Below are 21,142 nucleotides of genomic sequence, written 5' to 3'. Positions count from 1 at the left end.
TAATATAATACAGAACTGTTGGAATGAGACCAGAGGAGGCCACAAAGATGATTAGAGGAATTGAAGAACCTCTTCTCTGAGGAAAGGCTGAGAGAGTTTGGATTGCTCTACCTGAAGAAGAGAAGGCCCCAGGGAGACCTTAGAAGCCTAGAGGGGCTCCAGGAGAGCTGGAGAAGGAGTTGGGACAAGAGCATGGAGTGACAGGACAAGGTGGAATGGCTTAAAACTGACAGAGAGGAGATACAGATTAGATGTTAGGAAGAAATTCTTCCCTGTGAGAGTGGTGATGTCCTGGCACAGGTTGCCCAGAGAAGCTGTAGCTGCCTGTCCTAGGGTGGCTTTATGATGCTTGTATCCCCAACCATCTGTTCTGTTTGTGCTGGATATTAAGTTCTCCACCTTTAGACTGGTTCTGAGAACAAAGGAGGCGAGAAGAAGCACGAAGTTTGTTATCAGAGACTGCACTTGCTCCCCCACATCCTTCTCCTGGACTGTGTTGTCTGCAGCACGGACAGTGGGAGAGAGCTCTCCTTTGCTTTTAGTTAGTTTTTAGCGAGCTGAGACAGAAATGTTCCCCAGGCTGTGCTTTTTCTTTTTCTTGGAACTGTTCAGCCCTTCTCTGGACTGAAAACCCAGAAAAACACCGGGAGCTCACACCTGTGGCCCACCGGGGCCCAGGATGTGGCATTTTCCAGAGCAGGAAGGACTGATAAGAGACTGAGTGAGCCAAGCTACACCCCACAAAAAGTTCTTTCTAAATTTGCCATCTCTTCAGAACAGGGAGAGTTTTTATTGTTTAAAATTATCAATTTTCTATGCTTGTGAATACTTTGCTTGTTAAATAAACAGGTTTTTTCCCACTTTTCTCCAAGGAAATATTTTCCTGAACCAGCTGGGGGAGGGGCCATTTGAATCTGCTTTCTAGAGGGACCCCTTTGGAAGTTTCCTTCCAAATTTGCCCCAAACCACGACATTGCCCCATCCCTGGAAGTGTCCAAGGCCAAGTTGGATGTGTCTTGGAGCAACCTGGGATAGTGAAGGTTGTCCCTGCATGTGGCAGGGAGGGATTGGAACAAGATGATCTTTAAGGTCCCTTCCCACCCAAACCACTCCAAGATTCCATGAAATGGATCTTCAGCCCACTGGAGGCACAAATGAGCTGGAAGCAGAAGTACATCAGCTGTGCTTGGATGCCTTTATTTATGAAATGAGCTAAAACAGAGAGTCTCAGAGTACAATTTCCAAAGTGGTTCCTTCAATAACTGCACATTTGGCTCCAAGCTCTTCCCTCAGCCTTTACCTTCAATGCCTTGTTTTCCATAAAAGCCCGAAGGAGGCACTCCCCAGCCTTTTCCGAGGAAAGGACAAAGGACTGAACTCCCTTGTTCTCAGGGTACTGAAGATGAGCACCACAGCAAATCCTCTGAAAAGCAGTGCCAGAGAGAAAATGGCACCACAGCCGGTCCCCTCCTGGCAGGACAACGTCACATGGCACAGATTTTATCCAAAATTCTGTCTTGATCAAACTGAATATCCATGAGGTACTTTGGTCCATGGAAAACATTTAGGCATGACCATGGAGAGAAGAAATACTCTGGTTTAACATTTCTTGATACTACCAGAAAAAAAGCTTTGAGCTATACGGTCAAAGATGAAGAACCACCATGTGCAACTCCCAGGCTTCTTCTGTACCCATCCAATGGGAAAAGACAGTTGGACTGAGGGGCGTGAGATAATATGAAGGGAAGCACAGGAAAAACACTTTTTTTTCTTCACAGTATAAGACAAAAGCGGTCCTAAATCTTTTAAAGACAAAATGGATCCAGCAAAAAAGGAATAGATTAGAACAGAGTAGAAAAGACTTAACATTTCCCAGAAAGATTTAAACTTTTTTCTAAGAGACCAACTGCCACAACATCCCTCAGTTTCCTGGAATGGACAAATCAATTTGGTCCCACACTGCAGCCCAAGAGCACCATTTTCCATGCCCAAATCATCATGACAGGCATCAAGTCAAAGCCACTAGCACTGAAGGGAAAATTCTGCTGCCTGTTAAACGTCCTCGCTCTCTGCATGCTGTTTCTTCCATCACTTTTTTTTTTCTCAGCTGAGTATCTCAAATTAAAAAAAAAAAAACAAAAAAAAAAAAAAAAGGAGTGTTTTTATGAGAGAAGGGGATGATCTTGCTAGACAGTCACGATAAATCACTCTTTGCAAGTGTGAGATTGTTTTCAGTGCTGCATCTGCTCCAACTCTCCTGTTAGTGAGCCCAGTTCTCTCTTGCAAGTTTATTCAGTGCTCTAGTGGGTGTTTCACTGGACAAAGTTTACAGTCTCACCTTCCTGGAGACATAACAGGAAAAACAAAGAGGAAGTGCCTCCATTCTAATTCTTGATTTCTTTCTTTTTTCCTCAAGTAAAAAGCACCTAGTTTTCTCTGGTGAGAGCACTGTTGGACACCAGTGACAGCCTGCAGTGCCTGAGGACAAGCTACAGAGGGAGGAAGGCAAAAAAGACAAGGAAACCCAAGAATTGGCAGTGATGGCCTAAGCAAAGGTAGTGTCCTGCGGTGGAGAGACCCTGCCTGTCCTCAGTGCCCACACAGCACTGGGCTGCCTTTATCCACAGCCACCTGCAGACCCAGCTAGAAGTATGTGGTCTTCGTGCTCTCATTGTCCTCGCCACCGCCTTTCCCTTTCACTTGCCCATTCTGAGAGCCGCTGGTGGCATTTTCGCAGACCTGATGAAAGGGAAAAGGGTGTAAAAGCAAGGAAAGGTGTGCGAAGAGCTGATGGCAGCTGTCCCTGACAAGCAGCCTTCAGCAACTTCCTGACTGTTCCTGTGACACCCTTCTCCCAGCAAGACAACAAAGGTATTGGGGTGCAATTCCACTTGGTCCCATGGGGAATGAGGGCTGGGAGCTATGAGAGGGTGAAAGCCAGAGGATGTGGCTACAAGGCACCAGCGCTTCCCTGAGGAGGGCAGAGGGAGGAAGCACTGGCTGTTCTATCCCGTGGACAGGAATGAAGGGATGACCTTCACATGCAGGGTTATGGGGTCTCCTCTCCTCCCTCCCTCTGCAGTGGGACAGCCCCACTCCGTGCCCTCCCACCTCTGTAACTCCTGAAGAAACCCCCAGCGCATGCAATGCCAAGGGGCTCCCCCCGCGCTGGCTGCCCACATCCCCACCCCAGAGGCAGCACCAGGGACCCACCTCAGCCGGGGGGTGGCCGTCCCCTGTGCCATCGGCCAGGTCGGTGCCGCAGGTCTCGGGCAGCAGCACACAGAGCAGCCCCCCCAGCACGGGGCCGCTCCCGAAGACGGCCATGGGGATGGCCCGGTGGTACTGCCCCAGGAGACGGACCAGCGGGGCCAGGATCCCGGCCACCCGCGCCGACATGGAGCACAGCCCCACGCCCGTCTGCCTGTGGGAGAGAGGGGCAGCGGGAGGCGTGGGCAGGGGTCAGCACCCCCAGGCCACCACGGGGATGAGCGTGGCCATGGGGAAAAGTGGGATCCTGCTCCATCACCACTGCCAGCCACGGCAGAGGGAAGCTCTGATGTGTGGGGAGAGCTCACCTGACGACCGTGGGGAAGAGCTCGGCAGCATAGACGTAGGAGGTGGAGAAGGAGGCTGAGGCAGCAAACTTGCCAATGGTGGCCAGGACGGTGGTTGCCACGGGCTGGTCTGAGGGGAGGAGGACACACAGCTGCTATGGGATGGGGGAGAGCCCAGCACCACTCACGGATGGAGACTGGGGATTGCAGGGACAGCTGTGTCACCTGCAGGGAGCCATCGCCTCTGACAGGGTCTGAGCATGGACCAGACTGCTTTGGCCTGGTGGCCACTTTCAGTGCACTCTGGGTCCATCGTCTCACTTTCCCAGGGATTCATTTTGCCAGAGCACAGCTCTGTTGACATAGGGCCCACTGGACTCAGCTCTGCCCTCCGCTATCACCATCAGCAAGAAAAGTTTTGGTTTTTTGGAATGGGCCCTATGGGTTCGGCCAGGCCTCTGCAGCCACAGTCAGCTCAGGCCTAGAGGGACGTGAGCCACCCTGGCTGGGAGGACAGAACCAGCAAGGGAAGGGTTGGGGCTCTGTGCCTCCCTGTCCCAGAGGATGTCCTCTCCATGTGGGACGAGGTGGTTCACCTTCAGGGATGCTGGTGATGATCAGACACACCAGGCCACTCAGCACCAGGAGAACGGCCTGCGTTTTCCTCCTCCCGAACCTCTGCAGAATGAAGATACAACCAACACGGGCTGGGATTTCCACTGCTCCAAAGGCCAGCTGAGTCAGGTAGATGTCCAGGCCAAAATTCGTCACGTTCAGACTCAGCCCGTAGTAGACAAAGCTGTTCACAAACCTAAAAGCCAGGCAGGGTGGCACTGAGCAGGTATCAGCTATGAGGAAATGCAGCATTGATCTCCAGTGACAACATTTTCACCAAGCCACAGCATTTCCAAGGAGATGTAAAACCAGAGGAATAGCACAGGCCTGCCAAAGCTGGAAATGCTATAGCCTTTCCCACAAAGCATCTTAAACAGCCAGAAGCAGAAGCAGCCATCAAACACTCAAAACCCACAAGATTAATTTCTTGATGACTAATTGTCAATCCCTTCTTTTCTTTCACCTAGAAGTTTGGGAAGAATGCACCAGGGAATGTCTTACCAGGCACACGACATGATTAAAGTCACATTCCGCAGGTGCTTCTTCCTAAAGAGATCCAGGAAACTTCCAGACTTGGCCTCTTTCTCGGGCTTCAACTTCAAAACACAGAAAGTCAAAGAGTCAGAGCAGGAAAAGGAAGCCCATGTCCAGCTCCTTTTCCACCTGCAGTCCATGGAAAGCCCCAGTAGGACAGGCCTGTGACCCCCAGTCTCTGGGAGGGAGGGCAGCCCCACTGTGCTCTGGCTGCCCAGCACAGGGGGTGGTGACTGAGAGGTTCCTCAGGATGAACATGTCCCCAGTGTAGGAACTTTGTGATTGGCAAGGAGGGAACTCCCCTTCAGGCATTCCTGCATGGAAACCCACAGACTAAACAGAGACTCTGTGCTCATCAGTCACAATCCTCAGGGGAGAAAAGCCAGGCAAGCATTTCAGTCCTTTCCACATCCCCAGGTGGACCCCAGAAAGCTCCAGGCTGAGCCTCAGCAGAAGCTGGGCCTCTTCCCGGACCTCATCCCTGTGGAGCCCAACTGGAGCTGGAGTCCCCCCAGGCCATGCCCAGACCATCCCCAGTGGGAATGGAGAGATGTTTCTGGGCTGAACTGAGCTCCAGGGGCTGCTGCAAGGCCCAGGGCAGTGTCTGAGGACAGGAACCCCCCAGTACCTGCTCCAGCAGCTCTGGAGGGAGGCTGCGCTTGTTGGTGGCTGCCGCCTTCTGCAGGACCTTCTTGGCTTCCTCGATTCTGCCCTTGGTCACCAGCCAGCGAGCTGACTCTGGGAGCACCCTGCCAGGAGAGGAGGCCAGGACATGCTGCTGTGTCCTGCTGAGTTCCCCCACAGCCCCTTTCTCTGGGACCGTGTCCAGCAAGCCTTGGCCACCACAGAATCAGATGCCACAACCACAGAATCTTCTGCAATGGAAGGGACCCACGAGGATCATCAAGCTCTACTCCGAAGTCAAAGGCTCATGGGATCAATGGCTCTAAGTACCCTAAATTTAGGCTCCAAAGGCCACATTTGGAGACCTGAAGCAAAGCAGCTGCTGCTCTCAGCAGTCCAGTGCCCAGGGAGATGTGCTGAGCTCTGCAGCAGCTCCTCCAGCACCCGCACTCCAATGGGAAAGACCCAGCTTGGTTCTGAGCTGCTGCCTCCTCCTCACTCACACCCCTCACACTGCTGTCATGTCTGCAGGAGCTCTGTCCACATCCTACTTACCCAACACAGAGGAAAAAGGCAAATATAGGAACAGATCCTGCAATTTCCAGCAGCCTCCAGTTGCGAATTCCGTAACTCAAACCAGCCAAAATCATCTGCCCCATGGCGAAACAGCAGTGAGAAGTGAGCACTGCCTTTGGCCGGGAGGAGACACCGATCCATTCTGTAGCTGTAAGGAAGAAGGAAGGCTCAGAGTCATCTAAATTATGTCCCCTGAGGCAAACATGTGTTTCCCTGGAGAAGAATTATTCTGGAGGTGAGGATTAGACTGACCTCCTGTGCTGGAACACTTGCCCTCCTCTGAGCACTGGCTGGAGAGAGATGCTCCCCAAAGCTCTGACTGAGGGCTGAGAAGTTGCCAAAGTACCAAAGGATAGTGAAGATCAAGACCTGTCCTCACCATGGTGTTTTTCTAGCCAAACATGAATATTTTCATTTTTTTTAAGACTTTTCTATTGTATCTTGAGATGCCCCAGGGCAAGGGCATCCTACTCACCTAAGGCCAGTATTGTCATGGTGATCCCTGACACGGAGGCCCCCACAACACACCTGAAGGCCATGTACACATAGAAATGAGGCACAAAGGCAATTCCCAGCCCAAACAAGCCCTGGAGGAAGATGGAGATCAGAATGACTGGGCGGCGGCCGATCCTGGGGAGAAACAGGGAAGACAGGATCAGTGTCTGGAGAGACCCCATGGAGATGGCAAGGAGCCCAGCAGGTTATACAGTGATTTTTATCACCCTGATAAGGCTCAGAGTAGACTGTGGGGTGACAAGCAAAGCACTGTACACACATGCTGTGTCTCTCTCCCTTCCCCTCCCTGTGTGGCCATGTCCTCATGGGACCTGAGGACTTTAGTCAGGGTCCCTGTAGTGAGAAGTGGCAACAAAATGCACAGGGTGCACAGTCCAGACAGGCTCACACCACCTGGTCAGTGCTGTGCTGGCTTTGCACAGACCCTGGGCAGAGGGCTGTGGCTCCTCACCTGTCACTCAGAGGCCCAAAGATCATGGATCCCAGGAGCAGTCCTGCCATGTAGATGGCCTGGGCAATGTCATTGAGGTCCTTCCTGTCACACACCAGGTCAAACTGGAGAAAGGAGAAACAGATGCTTTGGTACTCCCTCTTCCAAGGATGTGAATCCCCACAGTATGCACAGGGCATACAAGTCAGAGGTGGGACAAGCCTTTGGGGTGCTCAGTGGGGTCCCTCTCCCATGCACTGGGACCTGCAGGAGTCCCTCTCGTCCAGCCCAGCCAACCCAGGGGAGCCTCCTGGTCGGCAAATTTTGCTTTAGGTGGGCCTGGGGACAGAAGCAGCAACTTGCTTCCTGCCAGACCACCTGAGCTCCCAGAGGAGAAAGGATGCAGTGCTGATTCCTGGGACAAGCAGTTTCTGTTAAAGAGATGTCCTGCAATTGCCAGCCTCCAGAGGACATCAGAGGAAATAGTGACATAGGAAGGATCACAGAACCATAAAATGCTTTGGGTTGGAAGGGACATTAAAGATCATCTAATTTGAACTCTCTTGCCATGGGCAGGGCACCTTACACTAGACCTGGCCTTGAACACTTCCAGGGATGGGACAGTCACATCTTCTCTGGGCAACCTGTGCCAGGGCTTCACCACCCTCACAGTGAAGAATTTCTTCCTAATATTTAATCTAAACCTACTCTCCTTTATCTTAATTTAGCATCTTTCTCAGCTGAAAATTGTGATGTTGTGGGCTGGACTAGACGACTTTTAAAGGATCCTTCTGAGCCGAACCATTCCATGATATTAAAGTGGAAAGGTTAACCCTTGCACGCAGAGGGATGGGGAAACCCAGGGGCAGGAGGTCCCTCCAGGAGTGATTCATCTCCCCACTGGCATTTCTGTCACAGCCTGCACCCTCTCCAGGAGCACACCTGGGGCCTGCATGGTGGGGCCAGCGTCCCCAACCCACACCTGCTGTAAATCCCAGCTGCACCATGGTCAGGCACGAGCTCTGGGGGAAGTGTGGCCATTGGGGTGCCTCGTCCCTTCCACATCCCAGCACATCAAGCAGCAAGTACAGACCTCGGTCAGCAGGGACGGTGGCTGGTCTGAGGGGTACACCCAGCCACTGCTGCACTTCTCCGTGTCGTTCAGTCCGTAGGCCAGGATGGCATCGAGGTCCCAGTCCACCGGGGAGAACATGGAGCACTGCTCAAACTGCCCGTCGGCGCCGCGGGGCAGGGTGAGGTTCAGCTGCTCTTCCTCCGTCAGGTTGGGGCCGACGGCGCGGATCCAGCTGGTGTCACAGTGGTGAGGCACGTACGGGACCATGAAAAGCTGGCAGAACTGGTGGAAAGCCACGCTGATGCAAGGGATCACGGAGAGCAGCACCAGGCATTTCTGGAATCGCCCAAAATCACCAACTACTTTCAAAATTTCCCCGACACCTGACATTGGTGGCTGTGTCTGGGACAGGACAGTGCCGGGACAGACTTCCCAGAGGGCTGGAATTAATGTTTAAACCTCAGATAAGCTCTGCAGTCATAGGCAGTCACTAGAAGTACACCATGTAATATATTAATCATCCCTGTGCCACCCACGAACATCCAAAGCTGGCTGGAGCAGAAGGACCCCTGCTTCAGGGAACATGGGCCACCTCCTCTGCCAGGGCTAGGTGGCATGGACAGGGAACAGACTTTTCTCCACAGGGACTACAACAGCTGCAGTTGCTGAACCACTCAGGAAAGCCAGGCTCAGAGGGGCCAAAATGAGCCCAGCAGTGATGCAGAGCTGGGAGCAGCCCAGAGGAATAAAGGGAATTATGCTGATGTCTGTCAGTCTGGGCAGAACCAGAGATGAGGAAGGGCAGCCAGTTCATTGTGATTCCAGGGGATGGGAGCTGCCATTTCCTTCATCTTTCGCAGCTTCCCTGTGCCACACAAGCAAGCCAGGCACAGGATGTCCCCTCCCACCAGCTCTGGGTCACCCTGCAGGCTGCTGGGGTAAATATGGGGAGGGCTTGGGGAAAGGGTAAAGGGATGGAGAAATTTGACACAGGGCAATGGTGCTTGAGGCCAAAATGCCTAAAATGATCACTGAGAAAGCGAGCCCAGCACTGCTCAGCTCACCCCTCATGTAGGTAAAGCATTTGCCTGGGGCCCCTTTGAGATGTCCAGGAGGTGCCCAAAAGCTACTTGGATACTCCTGCTGCCCACAGATCCATGAGAAGGGCATTGTAAAGCATGCTGGAAAACAGACCATGGGTACCTCACTGGGGCTGACCAGGGCACCCACAAAGAACAATTATTGTGGAGGAGAGGAGGGAGTGCACTTCCTGCTCTCACCACTTGTCAGGGTATAAATCCTTCCAGTTTCACACCAGCCTGTGTCATCCTGAGGCATTCCTGGACAGGGGAAGCTCATTCCCAGCGGCACAGGGCATGCAGAGCTTGGAGCAAACCTCTCAGCTGCAGACAAGCTCTCAGGGCACCATCCTGAGTGCCTTCCTGGCTCCATTTCTGCACATAACTCCTGCAGAGATGCACTCATGGAATGGTTTGGGTCGGAAGGCACCTTAAAACTCATCCAGTTCCACCCCTGCCATGGGCAGGGACACCTCCCACCAGACCACGTTACTCAAAGACCCCATCCAGCCTGGACTTGATCTCCCTTTCCCCACTGAGTCTTCCTGAGGGCTGTCAAACCTCCCACCACCCCAAACAGAAACGTCCCAGGGGTTGCAGACACCACTCAGACAAACCCCTTCCTCAAGACACACCAACCGACCCAGTGACAAGGAAATCACACATCAAACACCTGGCAATGGACAATTTGTTCTTTATTGATTAAAAATTAGACACATGCAGTAAAATACAAAGTCCAAAAAAGGAAAAAAGCCTGACTATTTTACATCTTTCATTATAATCTACAATACACCAAAGTTGTGAAGAGGATCCATTTTCATTAACAGAGCATTGTCCTTAAAAGTAAGAACTAACTTAAAATTTCCACCTGCTTCCAGGTTCAGATCAGAAATTTGCACAAAAACCAAATTCTTAATGACACTGGAAAACAATTATGAACAGCATTGGCACTTACTGGAACAACATCAGAAAAGACAGTTGTCTAGCATTGTAATAGCCCAAGTAAATATTCTGGATCCCTACCCAAAAGATCTGGAGATCCATAGAGCAAAACCCATCAGCTTCTTCCTCACTTATTTTCACTTATTTAAAGAACTATGGAACCTTGGGTTAGTGTGAGCTCAAGCTCTCTAAGTCCTGGCTTTGGGAAAATGGGGAATAACAATAAATAGATGCTGCATTGTTCCATTTGAGCAGTTTGAGTCCTAACCTTCCTCAGCACCAGTACACAAATGAATGAGGAGGTCCCCAGGGCATGCAGGCAGAGGGAAAATAATACTGTACCACAACTACCTTGTCTCTGTATTCTAAAGGCTCCCAACACATCCACACTGAGCACAGGGTGATGGGAATATCAAGGTGCCAGCCTGCTCCTCCCAAGCCAACAAGCTCAATGGGGGACACTGTAGGGAGTGCTTTGTGCCAGGCAACAGGGAATGGTGCCAACACACACTTGCCAACCCAGCCACCACCAACTCCCTGCTATCAGGCACTTGCTTCCGGGGCTCTAGAGAGCATCGGCTCAGCGCCCCAGGATGATCTCACTCCCCAGTTCTCATCTTCCTCTCCCTCCCCTTCACACTCACCAGCCATAGGGCTACAAACAGCCCATGGGGACACACCCAATATCCACCCAGAGGCTACAAGCAACAGGGGCAGTAAAAAAAGAACATGCACAATTCAGGAAGCTTCCACAGCTGCTCATAGAGAACAAGATATAAATACAGATTGTTCATCTGAAGACTTGGAAATTAAAAAAAAAAAAAAAGGAAACAAACAGAACAAAAGTCCTAATTGAACCTAGTCATTCCGCTCTGTTTCTGCATTGTTTGTGTCTGATGGAAACAAAGCTCGTTTCCATCTGCATGTTAAATTACAGACTTACAACTTCTGTGTAGAAAACACTCCAGAGCCAAGAGCAGTTACAAAGGCCAACTGTGAAACAGTAGGAAAAAAAAAAGAGTCAACACCATTTATTATTCACATATTGCATTACAAGTGTCTCTTATCAAACTCAGAGCATAATTTATATTATTCATGTAGAAACTCAACTTCAACACCACATGGAAAGAAAAGCTAAATACGTTGTGTGACAGGGGTGCAGTGACATCCTGATCAAACGTCGAGGCTTGGGCTGACGCGCAGCCCGACGACCCAAGGGATTGAGTGCAGGAGGGACAAACCCAGCGCCCGCTTTTGCCCAGTACAGCCACTCTACTGGTGATTCTTTATTGCTGTAAAACACGACAGGGATGGTTCCACGGGTACCAGCTTGCAAAGGACTGGGGAACACGTTGGGAGGCCAGCCAGGCATGACCAAACTGGGTTTCAGGGACATTTGGAAGTGCATCTGTTCCAAAGGCAGAGTGATATAGATCTCCTCTCCCTGTGACCATGGATATTGTGTTCACCATCTGAAAGACCAGTTTCCAGGCAGCAATGCCTCCCTGGTCTGCTTCAAGAACAGACTACATCTAAAATGCAGAATGAAAGCAGCAGGAAGGACTGCTGAATGTAAATTAAAAGGTTCAGCCCTCATGCCATGCCTGGCACTCATGTGGAGAGAACCAAAATGATAAAGAAAAAAGAAAAAAATTAAGGCAGTTTACATAGGGAAGCTGACTTCTAATACCTCAAAGTCAAGGAACTTCTCCAAAACAAACACAAGGGAAGGAAGTTCTCCCTCCTGTGGGTTAAGACTCTGCTTGCTTTCTCAGGTGCAACCATTCAAACCAGCGGTTTTAAAACACACAGCCAAAGAGAAGCAGATTTCTCAGCACTCCAGGTGACCCAAACAACATGTACATTGGTGTTTCAGATAGAAGGAGAAGCAGGTAAAGAACAAAAAAAAAAAAATCCGTTCAGTATTAAAACTTGTGCAAAAACAGCAAGTGAAAAAGAATGAAACCACATGTAAGCAAACACTTAGGCAAGATCATCAGAGCAGTGGAACCCCCTGCTTCGTACTCAGTAGTATTTTTCTTTAAAGTAAGGCAATAATAAAATGAACATGCAGGCAATGACGTGTTGGGTCTGCATGTTTGAGATGACAGATACAAAAACATGAGAGTTGTTTACAAAAGGTGTAAACGTCATCGGTAATTTCAGGAAGGTTTGTGATCCTATTAAGGAAAATGTTAAAGCTTCTAGGAAGGGGGCTGTAGTTCAATTCTTTGGCAGTAGTGGTTTTTTTAGGCTAACAGAAGCATTACGAATATGCACATGTGGGTTCTCTGTTGGGAAACATCTCCTGGGACCAATGTTTAGCTGATGCTGAGCTGTGCAAATCCTATAAGTTTGCCATCATCCGGAATTTCTGAGCCGTCGACACCAGATGCCTGAAACAGGGAACAAAGATCCAAATAGCAACACACATGCTCTACCTTCCAGCAGAAACCACAAGCAGGTGTATCAGGGTGGGGGGAGGAAGCAGACACAGGACAGCTTTGCACTGTATTCAGCAGCTTGCAGTACCCAAAGTTAAAATTGAGTGCTTTCGCATTTTTGCCTTTTTTTTTTTTTTAGATATGAAGGGCTGGGACTGAAGTTTTGCCAATGTCTGCTCTAACTAGATATTATATGTGCAGTAACTGGGATAAAACAAGTGAAAACTCCTTACAGGAAGAGTAAAAAATAAGAGCACTTACAGCTTCACGCCCAATAACCTGATTAAGTCTTTGCTTTGCCACTGTAACTCCTCCTGAATTTCACCACCTCAAAGATTCACCTGCTCTACTCCTAGTTTTGGCTCTCTTCTTTGGCCCACCACTCTTTTATTTTCCTTTTTTCTTCTTCATTTCCCCCTTTCCTCCACAGGGACAGTGTATCTGGACCTTCCCTCATTCTGTTCCTCCAAGAAAGGAGTCTGTGGCAATTCTTAGCCCATCCACCTACCTTGAAATATTTCTGCAAGTGCACATCCCAAGCCCCAAAAATACCCCTCTGCAACATTTACATATATTAATTAGCACATAATCTCATGCTTATTTATGCCAGGTACTGCTCAGAGGATACAAGCAGGGAGCCTGCAGTGCCTACAGTTATACAACCAGTAAGAAGCTTTGGGAAAGAAGGAGGATTTAGAGTGCATACATCAGATGCCTGCAGTAAACATCTACATGCAATGCCTTCTCCTTGCAAGGGACAACTTGATCAATTAGGGAACAGGAATAAATACCAGTCTGAAAGTGATGGATCTGTTTGCCTGGGGCTCTTCCACAATTTTCTGCAAATTAGCTGCAACTGAAATCACACAGACACAAAGAGAATGGGCAAATATTAGGACGGGCTGGAGAAAAACATTCCAAACTCCTTAGTCCTCTTTCTATTACTTCACAAACTTTAAATTTTTACACTGATAAGGAAAGGTTTAGGTCTCAGTCTACTTCAATCTAAAGCTTTGAACTGTGAAAATGCTGTTATTGTTCCTACATTACTCTTTCAGGGGTAGTTATTTTTCCCAGGATGTGATGGGATCAATAGTAATAACTGCCCAAGTGTACCTGGAAATCCAGGTAATTTTGCACTAGCAGCTTTCCTGTGTACAAGGAACAGCTTTACTTGCTGCAGTTGGAATCCACAGGCAGTGCTGACAGTTTAAAAGTCTCACCTGCTGCACAGGAGGATTCATTTATTTAGCAAACTGCTGTTTGAGGCAGCTGTTCCCCCCATACAACTCTGCTGCAGCCCCAGGGCACTTGCCACTCACACTTCCTTCCCCAGCCCTAATTAAACCCAAAAGGCCTGGCTGATTCCAGGCCCAGAGCTCTCTTGCACAGGATCTGTGAGCAGGACAGGCTTGTGCAGCACTTTGGTGATGTATCTCTGTCAGATGATAATGATTTGGCTAATGCATCAATTAGACTTCATTCTGCATTACAAGGAACATTTGCTTCACAATGTTACCAACTAAATCATCTTCCTGTGAACTGGGGGTTGCCTACGTGTTGGCACAGAACTGTCACCAGAATCGACAGCAGCTGTGCAGGGCCACTGGGGTAGAGACAAGGCCAGAGAAAATTTTCCTATCACCCACTAACCAGGTCATTTTTAAGATGGAAAAAATGACTGAAATGGTTAGAGCAGAAAAAATAATTTGTAATTACCTATTACCAGATCTCTGCCATCAACAAGACCTGCTGAAATGAGCTCCTGAGACACACCATCTGCAGTATCTGTTGGAGAAAAACCCAAGAGCCATCACCACAGAGCAGAAATTGTCCAGCTGGTGAAAGCACCACACAGAAACCTAAAGGAGCTTGTACAAACCAAATAGCAGAAGTGTCCTTTACAAAAGACAGAGATCAGGGTGCACACCAGGTGCTGTGAATTCACTGAAGGACTGCACTTTAGCCATATCTATGAGTTTCACAGCAGTGCTCCAAGCCCAACCACAATAAGCCCTTTAGAAAGAGACTGTGGACAGACACTCACACAACAGCACAACACCAAACACAGAACTTCCCCTTCACTCAATGGAATTTCCCACCAGCTCACCTTTCCCTGGGGTGAATTCAAACCGAATATCATGGAGCTCTTTATTTGAATTCCTGTGGAAAGAAGAGAATTTTATATAAAAGAGACCATTTCATGGCATGATAGGTGGCCAAAAGAGAGTGCTGTCACTGAATAATCAGCCTGTGAATTCATTGCATTCTACCCCCTCAAAGGCAGAAACTCATCACCTAGATGTGCATGTGGAAGCAGCACAGTCTGCCTCCCAGCCTGACAGAGCCTGGGCCAGTCCAGGATAGGCCAGTGTCACCTCTCTGCTACAAGGGCAGCTGTTCCACTGTCTCAACAACTCATATCCCTCAGCACAGATATCCTGGCAGCACACGTTTCAGAGGAGGGAAGTGCTCACTGGCTGCAGATGCACACACATTATGGATGTGATGCTCAGAATCCCTACTCCAATGCCTACCAACAACCAGGATGCCTCCAAAGATGAGAGGCAGGCTCTTTTAATGAGAAACAGCACTGTGTGTAATGAGTGTAGAAAGATTCTTTTTTCTGCCTGTTTCCAGTGACACAGAGCAGAATCCACTCCCTGAACTGGGTAAAAGCTCTTCACTCTCAGAACTGGCTGAAGTCTGAAGTTGTGCATGAAGATTAAGATGGTCCAGCAGAAGGCCAGAACCCCTGGATCCCTGAATCCTTTTAGGAAACCCAGCTAGCTCCTCTTTCCCACTCCATGAGAGTTTAGCAATGTTTACACAAATATCAAAACCTCTTTCAATACAGGTTTTGCCAAACTGACGTGGATGTGATAAACTGCTTTTCCAAGTCACAGTTTCAGAAGAGCAGGTGAAATCCAAGCTGACACACACTTCACCACCACCCTATTAATTAACAGGCACAGAAGAGTGCCAGTGGGCCTCTCCACAAAGGCTCATGTTAACAGAACAGGTCAGTTTTGTGTCCTTACCTTAACCTTAATACAAGGTTGATGGGGACTCTCACATCTTCCTGTACCGGAGCTGCAGCAGGGGCTGCAGGTGGGGCCTGCAACAGGATTACATCATTTTAAGGCAGGTTAACAATACTTTGCTCTGGTTTTAAAACTAGAGCTAACCTTGATCAACTATAGATATAAGTAAAAGTTAACTCATCATTGGAATCATGGCACTACACTGAGAAAGATAACAGGCCAATGAACCAGGAAAAGTTCACACTTAAAACAGGAGGGTCTCTGCAATTGCCTTGGAAAGAGTAAAAGCTGCACAACTCTGAGAAATGCCAAAATGTCAGGAGACTTCAGAAGTGCTAAATGTAAAATGATTACTGGCTTTGCATTAAAACTTAAGGTTTCTGGATATTCCCGACAGCTTCAAGACCTCCTGTTTTAATCCCTGCCCCAAACATCTGATTTAAAAACCTGATACAACTGTATCAGGAAAAAATTGAATTGGCAGATTAGCATGTACTCTCAGTTACCTTTTTTCTTCCATGAAATCAAAGTCTTTAAGAGCATCGAGCAGCAATTTTATAGCTGCCTATTTTCAATTCTAAATTACCTCTGAGTAACTATTGGAACATGTAATCAAATAATTTCATATTGGTTAGCAGCAGATTTCCAATAGGGATGATCCAGGAGTTGCCCTGCACTTGTTACAGCACTTGTGATATTTCCAGTACAGAGCTAAGTTTTATTCAATGTCCACCAAAAAAACCCAATAAAATGGAGCAGGGTCAGTCACCTGTACTGCCCATGCTGAGGTAAGGGTTTTATACCTGCAGGAACTAGACAGACACAACACCAGGCTGATAATTTAAGCACAGAAGTCTTGACCAAGTGTTTTTTTTATCTAGATTACTTGTTTTTTCACAAGAGAAAAAGAAAATAACACTTTGTTTAAAACTAGCATTTTACTCCAAGGTGCTAGCAATGCAGCTCAGGGCTTCTGGTCACAACCTGGTTTCTGTTGAAGCTGAAAACCACCAGGTCAGTGAAAACAAACAAGGGTTTGTGGAGAAGCCTAGAGCTCTGCAAAACAGTAACCACTAAGCAACAAGAGCCATAAAGAATAACACACTGACACAGAGAGCTGTGAGGAAGAACATATGTAGAGCTATAAAAAAGAGCATATTGACACTAAGAGCTATAGAGAAGAACACACGGACACACGTTCATGAAGTTCAGCTTAGGACAAGCTACCAAAAAAATAAGATATTGGGCACTAGTGGCAGATATGCTGCTAGTGCATATCCCAAGTGTCACTGACACCAACACTGCTCCAGCCTTCACTGCTGCTGGTGTTTCAACTGCTGCATAAAATTCAGGGATTAAATACTGGCCTTTTAAAGGAGATTTGAAGGGGGTTGATTTAAGTACCAAAGGTATTTTAATGTTGCCAATAATATGTCAAACTTCCACTGTTTCAGATTGTTCTGGCACATCTGGAATGGAACAGCTAAAGGCAAACCTGAAAGCTGGCAGGAAGGGTGTCTGCTCTTACCTGGGCTGCTGCTGGGGCTGCTGCTGGGGCTGCTGCTGCTGCTGGGGCTGCTGGAGGAGCCTGGCTGGGTGGAGGTACAGCAGTTGGAGGTTGTGCAGGTGCTTGTCCTGCAGCCTGAGGTAGTTCAGTAGGTGCCTGTGCTGGAGCATTGAGTGAAGGACCTTGAGGCTCAGCTGACGGAAACAGCTGCAAGCAAGAAGGAGTTTTAGTGAGAAAGGGAACTCAAGAGTTGTGATTCAAGCACAGGCTTTCCTAGAAATGCTTGTCTGCCACATAAATCACTTAGAGAAGTTCAGTGCCAAGGGCATTCCCAGGCCTCCAGGACATTAATGCTGATCCCAAGTTGGTGTTCAGGGGTTTAAGGTGTCCTTATGTCCAGGGACCCATTCTGGCCTGACATTTGCAAGTTTTACTCACTAGTAAACCAAGACACCAGCACGGCTATGGACAAAAATTACACTCTGTGGCAAGGCTGCATGTACATAGATATATCCAGCTGGGATGAGAGCACCCTCTCAGTCTCCCTCTTCCCTGAAATCTGAGTCCTACTTGTATTTTCAAGAAGCCATGCCCTCAGAGCAGGGCTCAAAGCCCTGCTTTGACTTGTAGTTCCTTTCAGAGAACAAACCCCAGCAAAGCAGTGAGATAACTATAGACAACTGAGCCTTTCACCAAGCAAATGTCAGAGTAATTTGGGTATCAATTGAAAGTAATTTCAGAGTTCTTCAAATCATGCTAGAGAAGATTTAGGATTGGACTTTACTTTAGTCTCTTGCAAAAAACCAAATCCAACCAATCAAACAAAAAAAAAAAATCCATATGAAATTAATTGGAGGGTGGGAGAAAAGAGCTAAATGGAAATTTAATCTCTTTTTTACCACTTGTTATTCAGTACAGAGAAACCAATTTTGGCATGGGAGCCAAAGAACTGTCAGCTTGATGGCACTTCAGTGTGCCCTCCAGCTTACTCAGGCAGGTTGTAGGAAATATAAATCACCTTCAATGCTGGAAACCTGGACAGGAGACTTCCAGTGGGAATATTCATCCCAAAGGGCTTCTGGTTTTCAGCTTTTTTTTTTTTTTTTTTTAATTTAGAATTTATGTCAAATTACAGTGCCAGAACTGTAGTGTTTCTCAAAATCTCCCTTTAGAAACAGTTCTTGGAAACAAATGAAGGAAGAACAGGACAGCCCAGCCCAAGACTAATTTCTAGGAGACAGCTCTGTTTATCTTTCAACACAGGTAGGGAAAAGACAGACATAGCAGAGTCTCTGGCAGATAAGCTGTCCCTATCACTGAAAGATGAGACATACTAATATTCCTAATGTAACAAACAGTTCAGAACTGAAGAAAGACGATAAATAGCAATTGAAGTTGTGTTTGCTATCAAATACTACTACAGAATTCTTTCACAGTTCTGAGCACAGGTTCCAAACCAGAGAATTAGACAATGCAAACCAGACATCCTAAAGTTGTGTTCTGTTGGGTTTGTGTAGTTTGGGGGTTTTTTAAAGGAGGAAATGAGAACACAGTTGTTTTGCTCAGATTATTCTTGTGACCGATTCATTACCTTGCAACAAACAGACTTTTGCCACAGCAAGCTGACAAGACATACAACAAACTTACCTCAAGAAGAGCTCTTGGCATTACACAGCCAAGGATTCCTTTTATAGGGAGCTCTTCAAACAGAGCTCAGCTAGATACTGGCTTCTACTTCACATAATATTGCTTTCAAAGGCTAATAAACATGTTCCTTGAAACATTTGCAATTATAACTTACCTCGGAATTCTGTACAGGTTCTTTCACTCTGGGAGACTAAAGAAAAAAAAGAGAAAAATATGTCATTGCCTAGACCACAGTGAAGCTTACTGACTAGAAGGACTTGTCAGAACCATACTGAACATGAGAAACCTACATAATTGTTTGAAGTTACACATGTGTATTAGGATGCATGATAAAAGGGACACCACACAATTTGTTGTCACATTGCACCACCCAGAAACACAGCCACGTTTCAGACCCTGCAGTCAGTGTTTCCACAGTGGCACACAACACCCTAAGTTGCTATCACTCTTACTCATTAGCAAGATCCAGGACTCTTGAAGATCACTCACATTGGATCAAATTACTTAAGCATCAAGATGGGAAAATCCATTTTAAGCTACTCAAGTCTGGCAGAAAAAGATAAATGCAGATCTGCCTGGCAGAATTCTGCTAGAAAACAAGTTCCCTTCACTTACTTAGGGTGGTAGTTTCCAAACCAACTTGCTTAAAACATACAGAACCTCTGTAGGGTGGGAGGGAGGGATCAGCCTTGCTTGTGCTGCTTTTTAGAAAGAAATCCCTGGCCTGCTCCCCCTGCCTTGGACCCAGCATTCTGCTGTGCTCTTTGTGAGAGAAAGCAGGGAACTGACAGGTAGGTGAACACTCAGCAGTGAAACAAAGAGACCAGTGGAACAATGGGGAAAGTGCAGGCAAAGCAATGTGACCAGCTTTTGCTTATCAGTAAAACAAAGATAACACTGCACTAGCTGTTTCACATGAGCAGGGGGGAATTGCCAAGTACTCCTGAAAAGCCCTGCGATTAAGAGAGCCTGCAACTTTGACTTCCAACAAGTTAGTGGAGATAGGTGGAATGGTCTGGTCCATGCTGGCAATAAAAAAACCCTGCTCCTTGTCCACATAATGGTCTAACAGGTTGCTGTTTGGACTGCACAAGCTGGACAACAGAACATTAAGGCACATCATGCCCTGACCCTGAGAGAGTTTCTCCACTAATAGAGGCCACTACCTTAATGAGTGCAGATCAAAGCAATTTGTAACATTTGACTCAGAGGCTTCTTGTGAGAAAAGGTTAAGAAGTCTTACTCTCAGAACAGCAGGTTTCAAAAAGGCCTCTGGACAGGGGGAAAAGGAACAGTTCTTTCAGTATGACTATGTGTAGGGTAACCCACTGTCAGGGTAAAAGTCACACAGCCAGAAAGGTAAAGCCTGAAATCCATTTCAGTGTGCTCAGCCTTCACTTGACAGTTACCAGGTGGGATGAAAAACACGGCATTGCTCCCAGAGAAATAGCCCTGCTCCACATCTGCAGGCCACAGCTGCTGCAGTGTTCTTCCAGGAACAAAGCTCATACCCAAGAGTACCCAGATGCCTCAAAGAAATACATAAAAGGAAAGATCAGTGTGTTAAGCACTGTACAGATGAGCATGGAAACACTGGCCCTGCCCCTCAGCTGACAACTGATCCAGATAAATGACCAACAGAAGTGGTGAGAGCCACTTGAGTATGAGCCAGCAAGTGCCCAGGTGGCCAAGAAGGCCAATGGCACCTGGCCTGTATCAGGAATAGTGTGGCCAGCAGGACCAGGGCAGTGACTGTCCCTTGCACTCAGCATTGCTGAGACACCTTGAGTGCTGTGCTCAGTTTTGGGCCCCTCACTACCAGAAGGACATTGAGGGGCTGGAGCAAGCCCAGAGAAGGGCAACAGAGTTGGGAATGGCTCTGGAGCCCCAGGAGCAGCTGAGAGAGGTGAGGGGGGGCTCAGCCTGGAGAAAAGGAGGCTCAGGGGAGACCACCTCAGTCTCCACAACTCCCTGACAAGAGGGTACAGCCAGGTGAGGATCAGGTTCTTTTCCCAAGTAACAAGTGAAAAGAAAAAATGGCTTCAAGTTGCACCAGGAGAGATTTCAATTGAATATTAGGAAAGATTTCTTTACTGAAAGGGTGCCCAGGGAAGTGGTAGAGTCACCACCTCTGGAGGTGTTCAGAAAATATGAAGAGATGGCACCTGGGAACAGGCTTAGTTAGTGGTGAACACAGTGGCTTCTAGGCTATCAGTTGGACTCAACAATCCTGGAGGTCTTTTCCAGCCTTAACATTTCTATGATTTTATTAAACACATGGACAGAAAGAAAACAGGACAAACATTAACAAACATTTACCTAAGGCACAAATAGGATGACTTTGGAGATTAGTTCTAACTAATTTTTGCTTGTGTAATCAAAGATGATGTGAGTAAGCAGTGAAATGTGGCCAACATAAATCACCACTGCACAGATTTATCAGGTAACAGAAAGTGCACAATTTAAAAGCACACAGAGCACAACTGCTTTTATTTTAATTCAAGGTTTTAAATGCAGAGAGAGAGTTCAGAAGGTCTTTATATCCAAAAAGT

At 47.6% G+C, this 21,142-nt stretch overlaps 2 protein-coding genes across 3 annotated transcripts in view; both read right to left on the bottom strand.

Annotated features, from left to right (window-relative positions):
- Positions 1 to 1,176: 1,176 nt before the first annotated feature.
- Positions 1,177 to 8,580, bottom strand: LOC128800483 (solute carrier family 22 member 13-like). The gene is made up of 10 exons (XM_053965683.1): positions 7,946 to 8,580; positions 6,874 to 6,977; positions 6,382 to 6,536; positions 5,886 to 6,054; positions 5,335 to 5,455; positions 4,674 to 4,768; positions 4,154 to 4,368; positions 3,579 to 3,687; positions 3,214 to 3,424; positions 1,177 to 2,739 (listed from the first exon to the last, which is right to left on the bottom strand). The coding sequence occupies exons 1-10, from the start codon at positions 8,315 to 8,317 to the stop codon at positions 2,644 to 2,646; spliced, it is 1,647 nt and encodes a 548-aa protein (XP_053821658.1). The 5' UTR covers positions 8,318 to 8,580; the 3' UTR covers positions 1,177 to 2,643.
- Positions 8,581 to 9,683: 1,103 nt separating this feature from the next.
- The window catches only part of OXSR1 (oxidative stress responsive kinase 1), a 95,025-nt gene continuing 83,566 nt past the window's right edge, over positions 9,684 to 21,142 (bottom strand). For both annotated transcript variants that reach the window (XM_053936167.1, XM_053936176.1), the window contains 7 exons: positions 18,745 to 18,780; positions 16,965 to 17,150; positions 15,434 to 15,510; positions 14,503 to 14,555; positions 14,112 to 14,180; positions 13,184 to 13,248; positions 9,684 to 12,344 (listed from right to left, as the gene is read on the bottom strand). In XM_053936167.1, the coding sequence (XP_053792142.1) occupies positions 12,270 to 12,344; positions 13,184 to 13,248; positions 14,112 to 14,180; positions 14,503 to 14,555; positions 15,434 to 15,510; positions 16,965 to 17,150; positions 18,745 to 18,780 (561 nt within the window). In that variant the 3' untranslated portion in view covers positions 9,684 to 12,269. The remainder of the gene's footprint in view (positions 12,345 to 13,183; positions 13,249 to 14,111; positions 14,181 to 14,502; positions 14,556 to 15,433; positions 15,511 to 16,964; positions 17,151 to 18,744; positions 18,781 to 21,142) is intronic.

This window comes from Vidua chalybeata, chromosome 1 (genome assembly GCF_026979565.1).
Source record: "Vidua chalybeata isolate OUT-0048 chromosome 1, bVidCha1 merged haplotype, whole genome shotgun sequence".
NCBI lineage: Eukaryota > Metazoa > Chordata > Aves > Passeriformes > Viduidae > Vidua > Vidua chalybeata.
This window is presented reverse-complemented; position numbering and strand designations above follow the sequence as displayed.

Bases quoted from the DNA above. Each gene is read 5' to 3' on its own strand.
- LOC128800483 (XM_053965683.1), bottom strand. From the start codon at position 8,317: ATGTCAGGTGTCGGGGAAATTTTGAAAGTAGTTGGTGATTTTGGGCGA. The intron at 6,055-6,381 runs GTGAGTAGGATG...TCTTCCTTACAG, and splicing joins CATGACAATACTGGCCTTAG to CTACAGAATGGATCGGTGTC. The intron at 4,769-5,334 runs GTACTGGGGGGT...TGTGTTTTGAAG, and splicing joins CTCCAGAGCTGCTGGAGCAG to TTGAAGCCCGAGAAAGAGGC.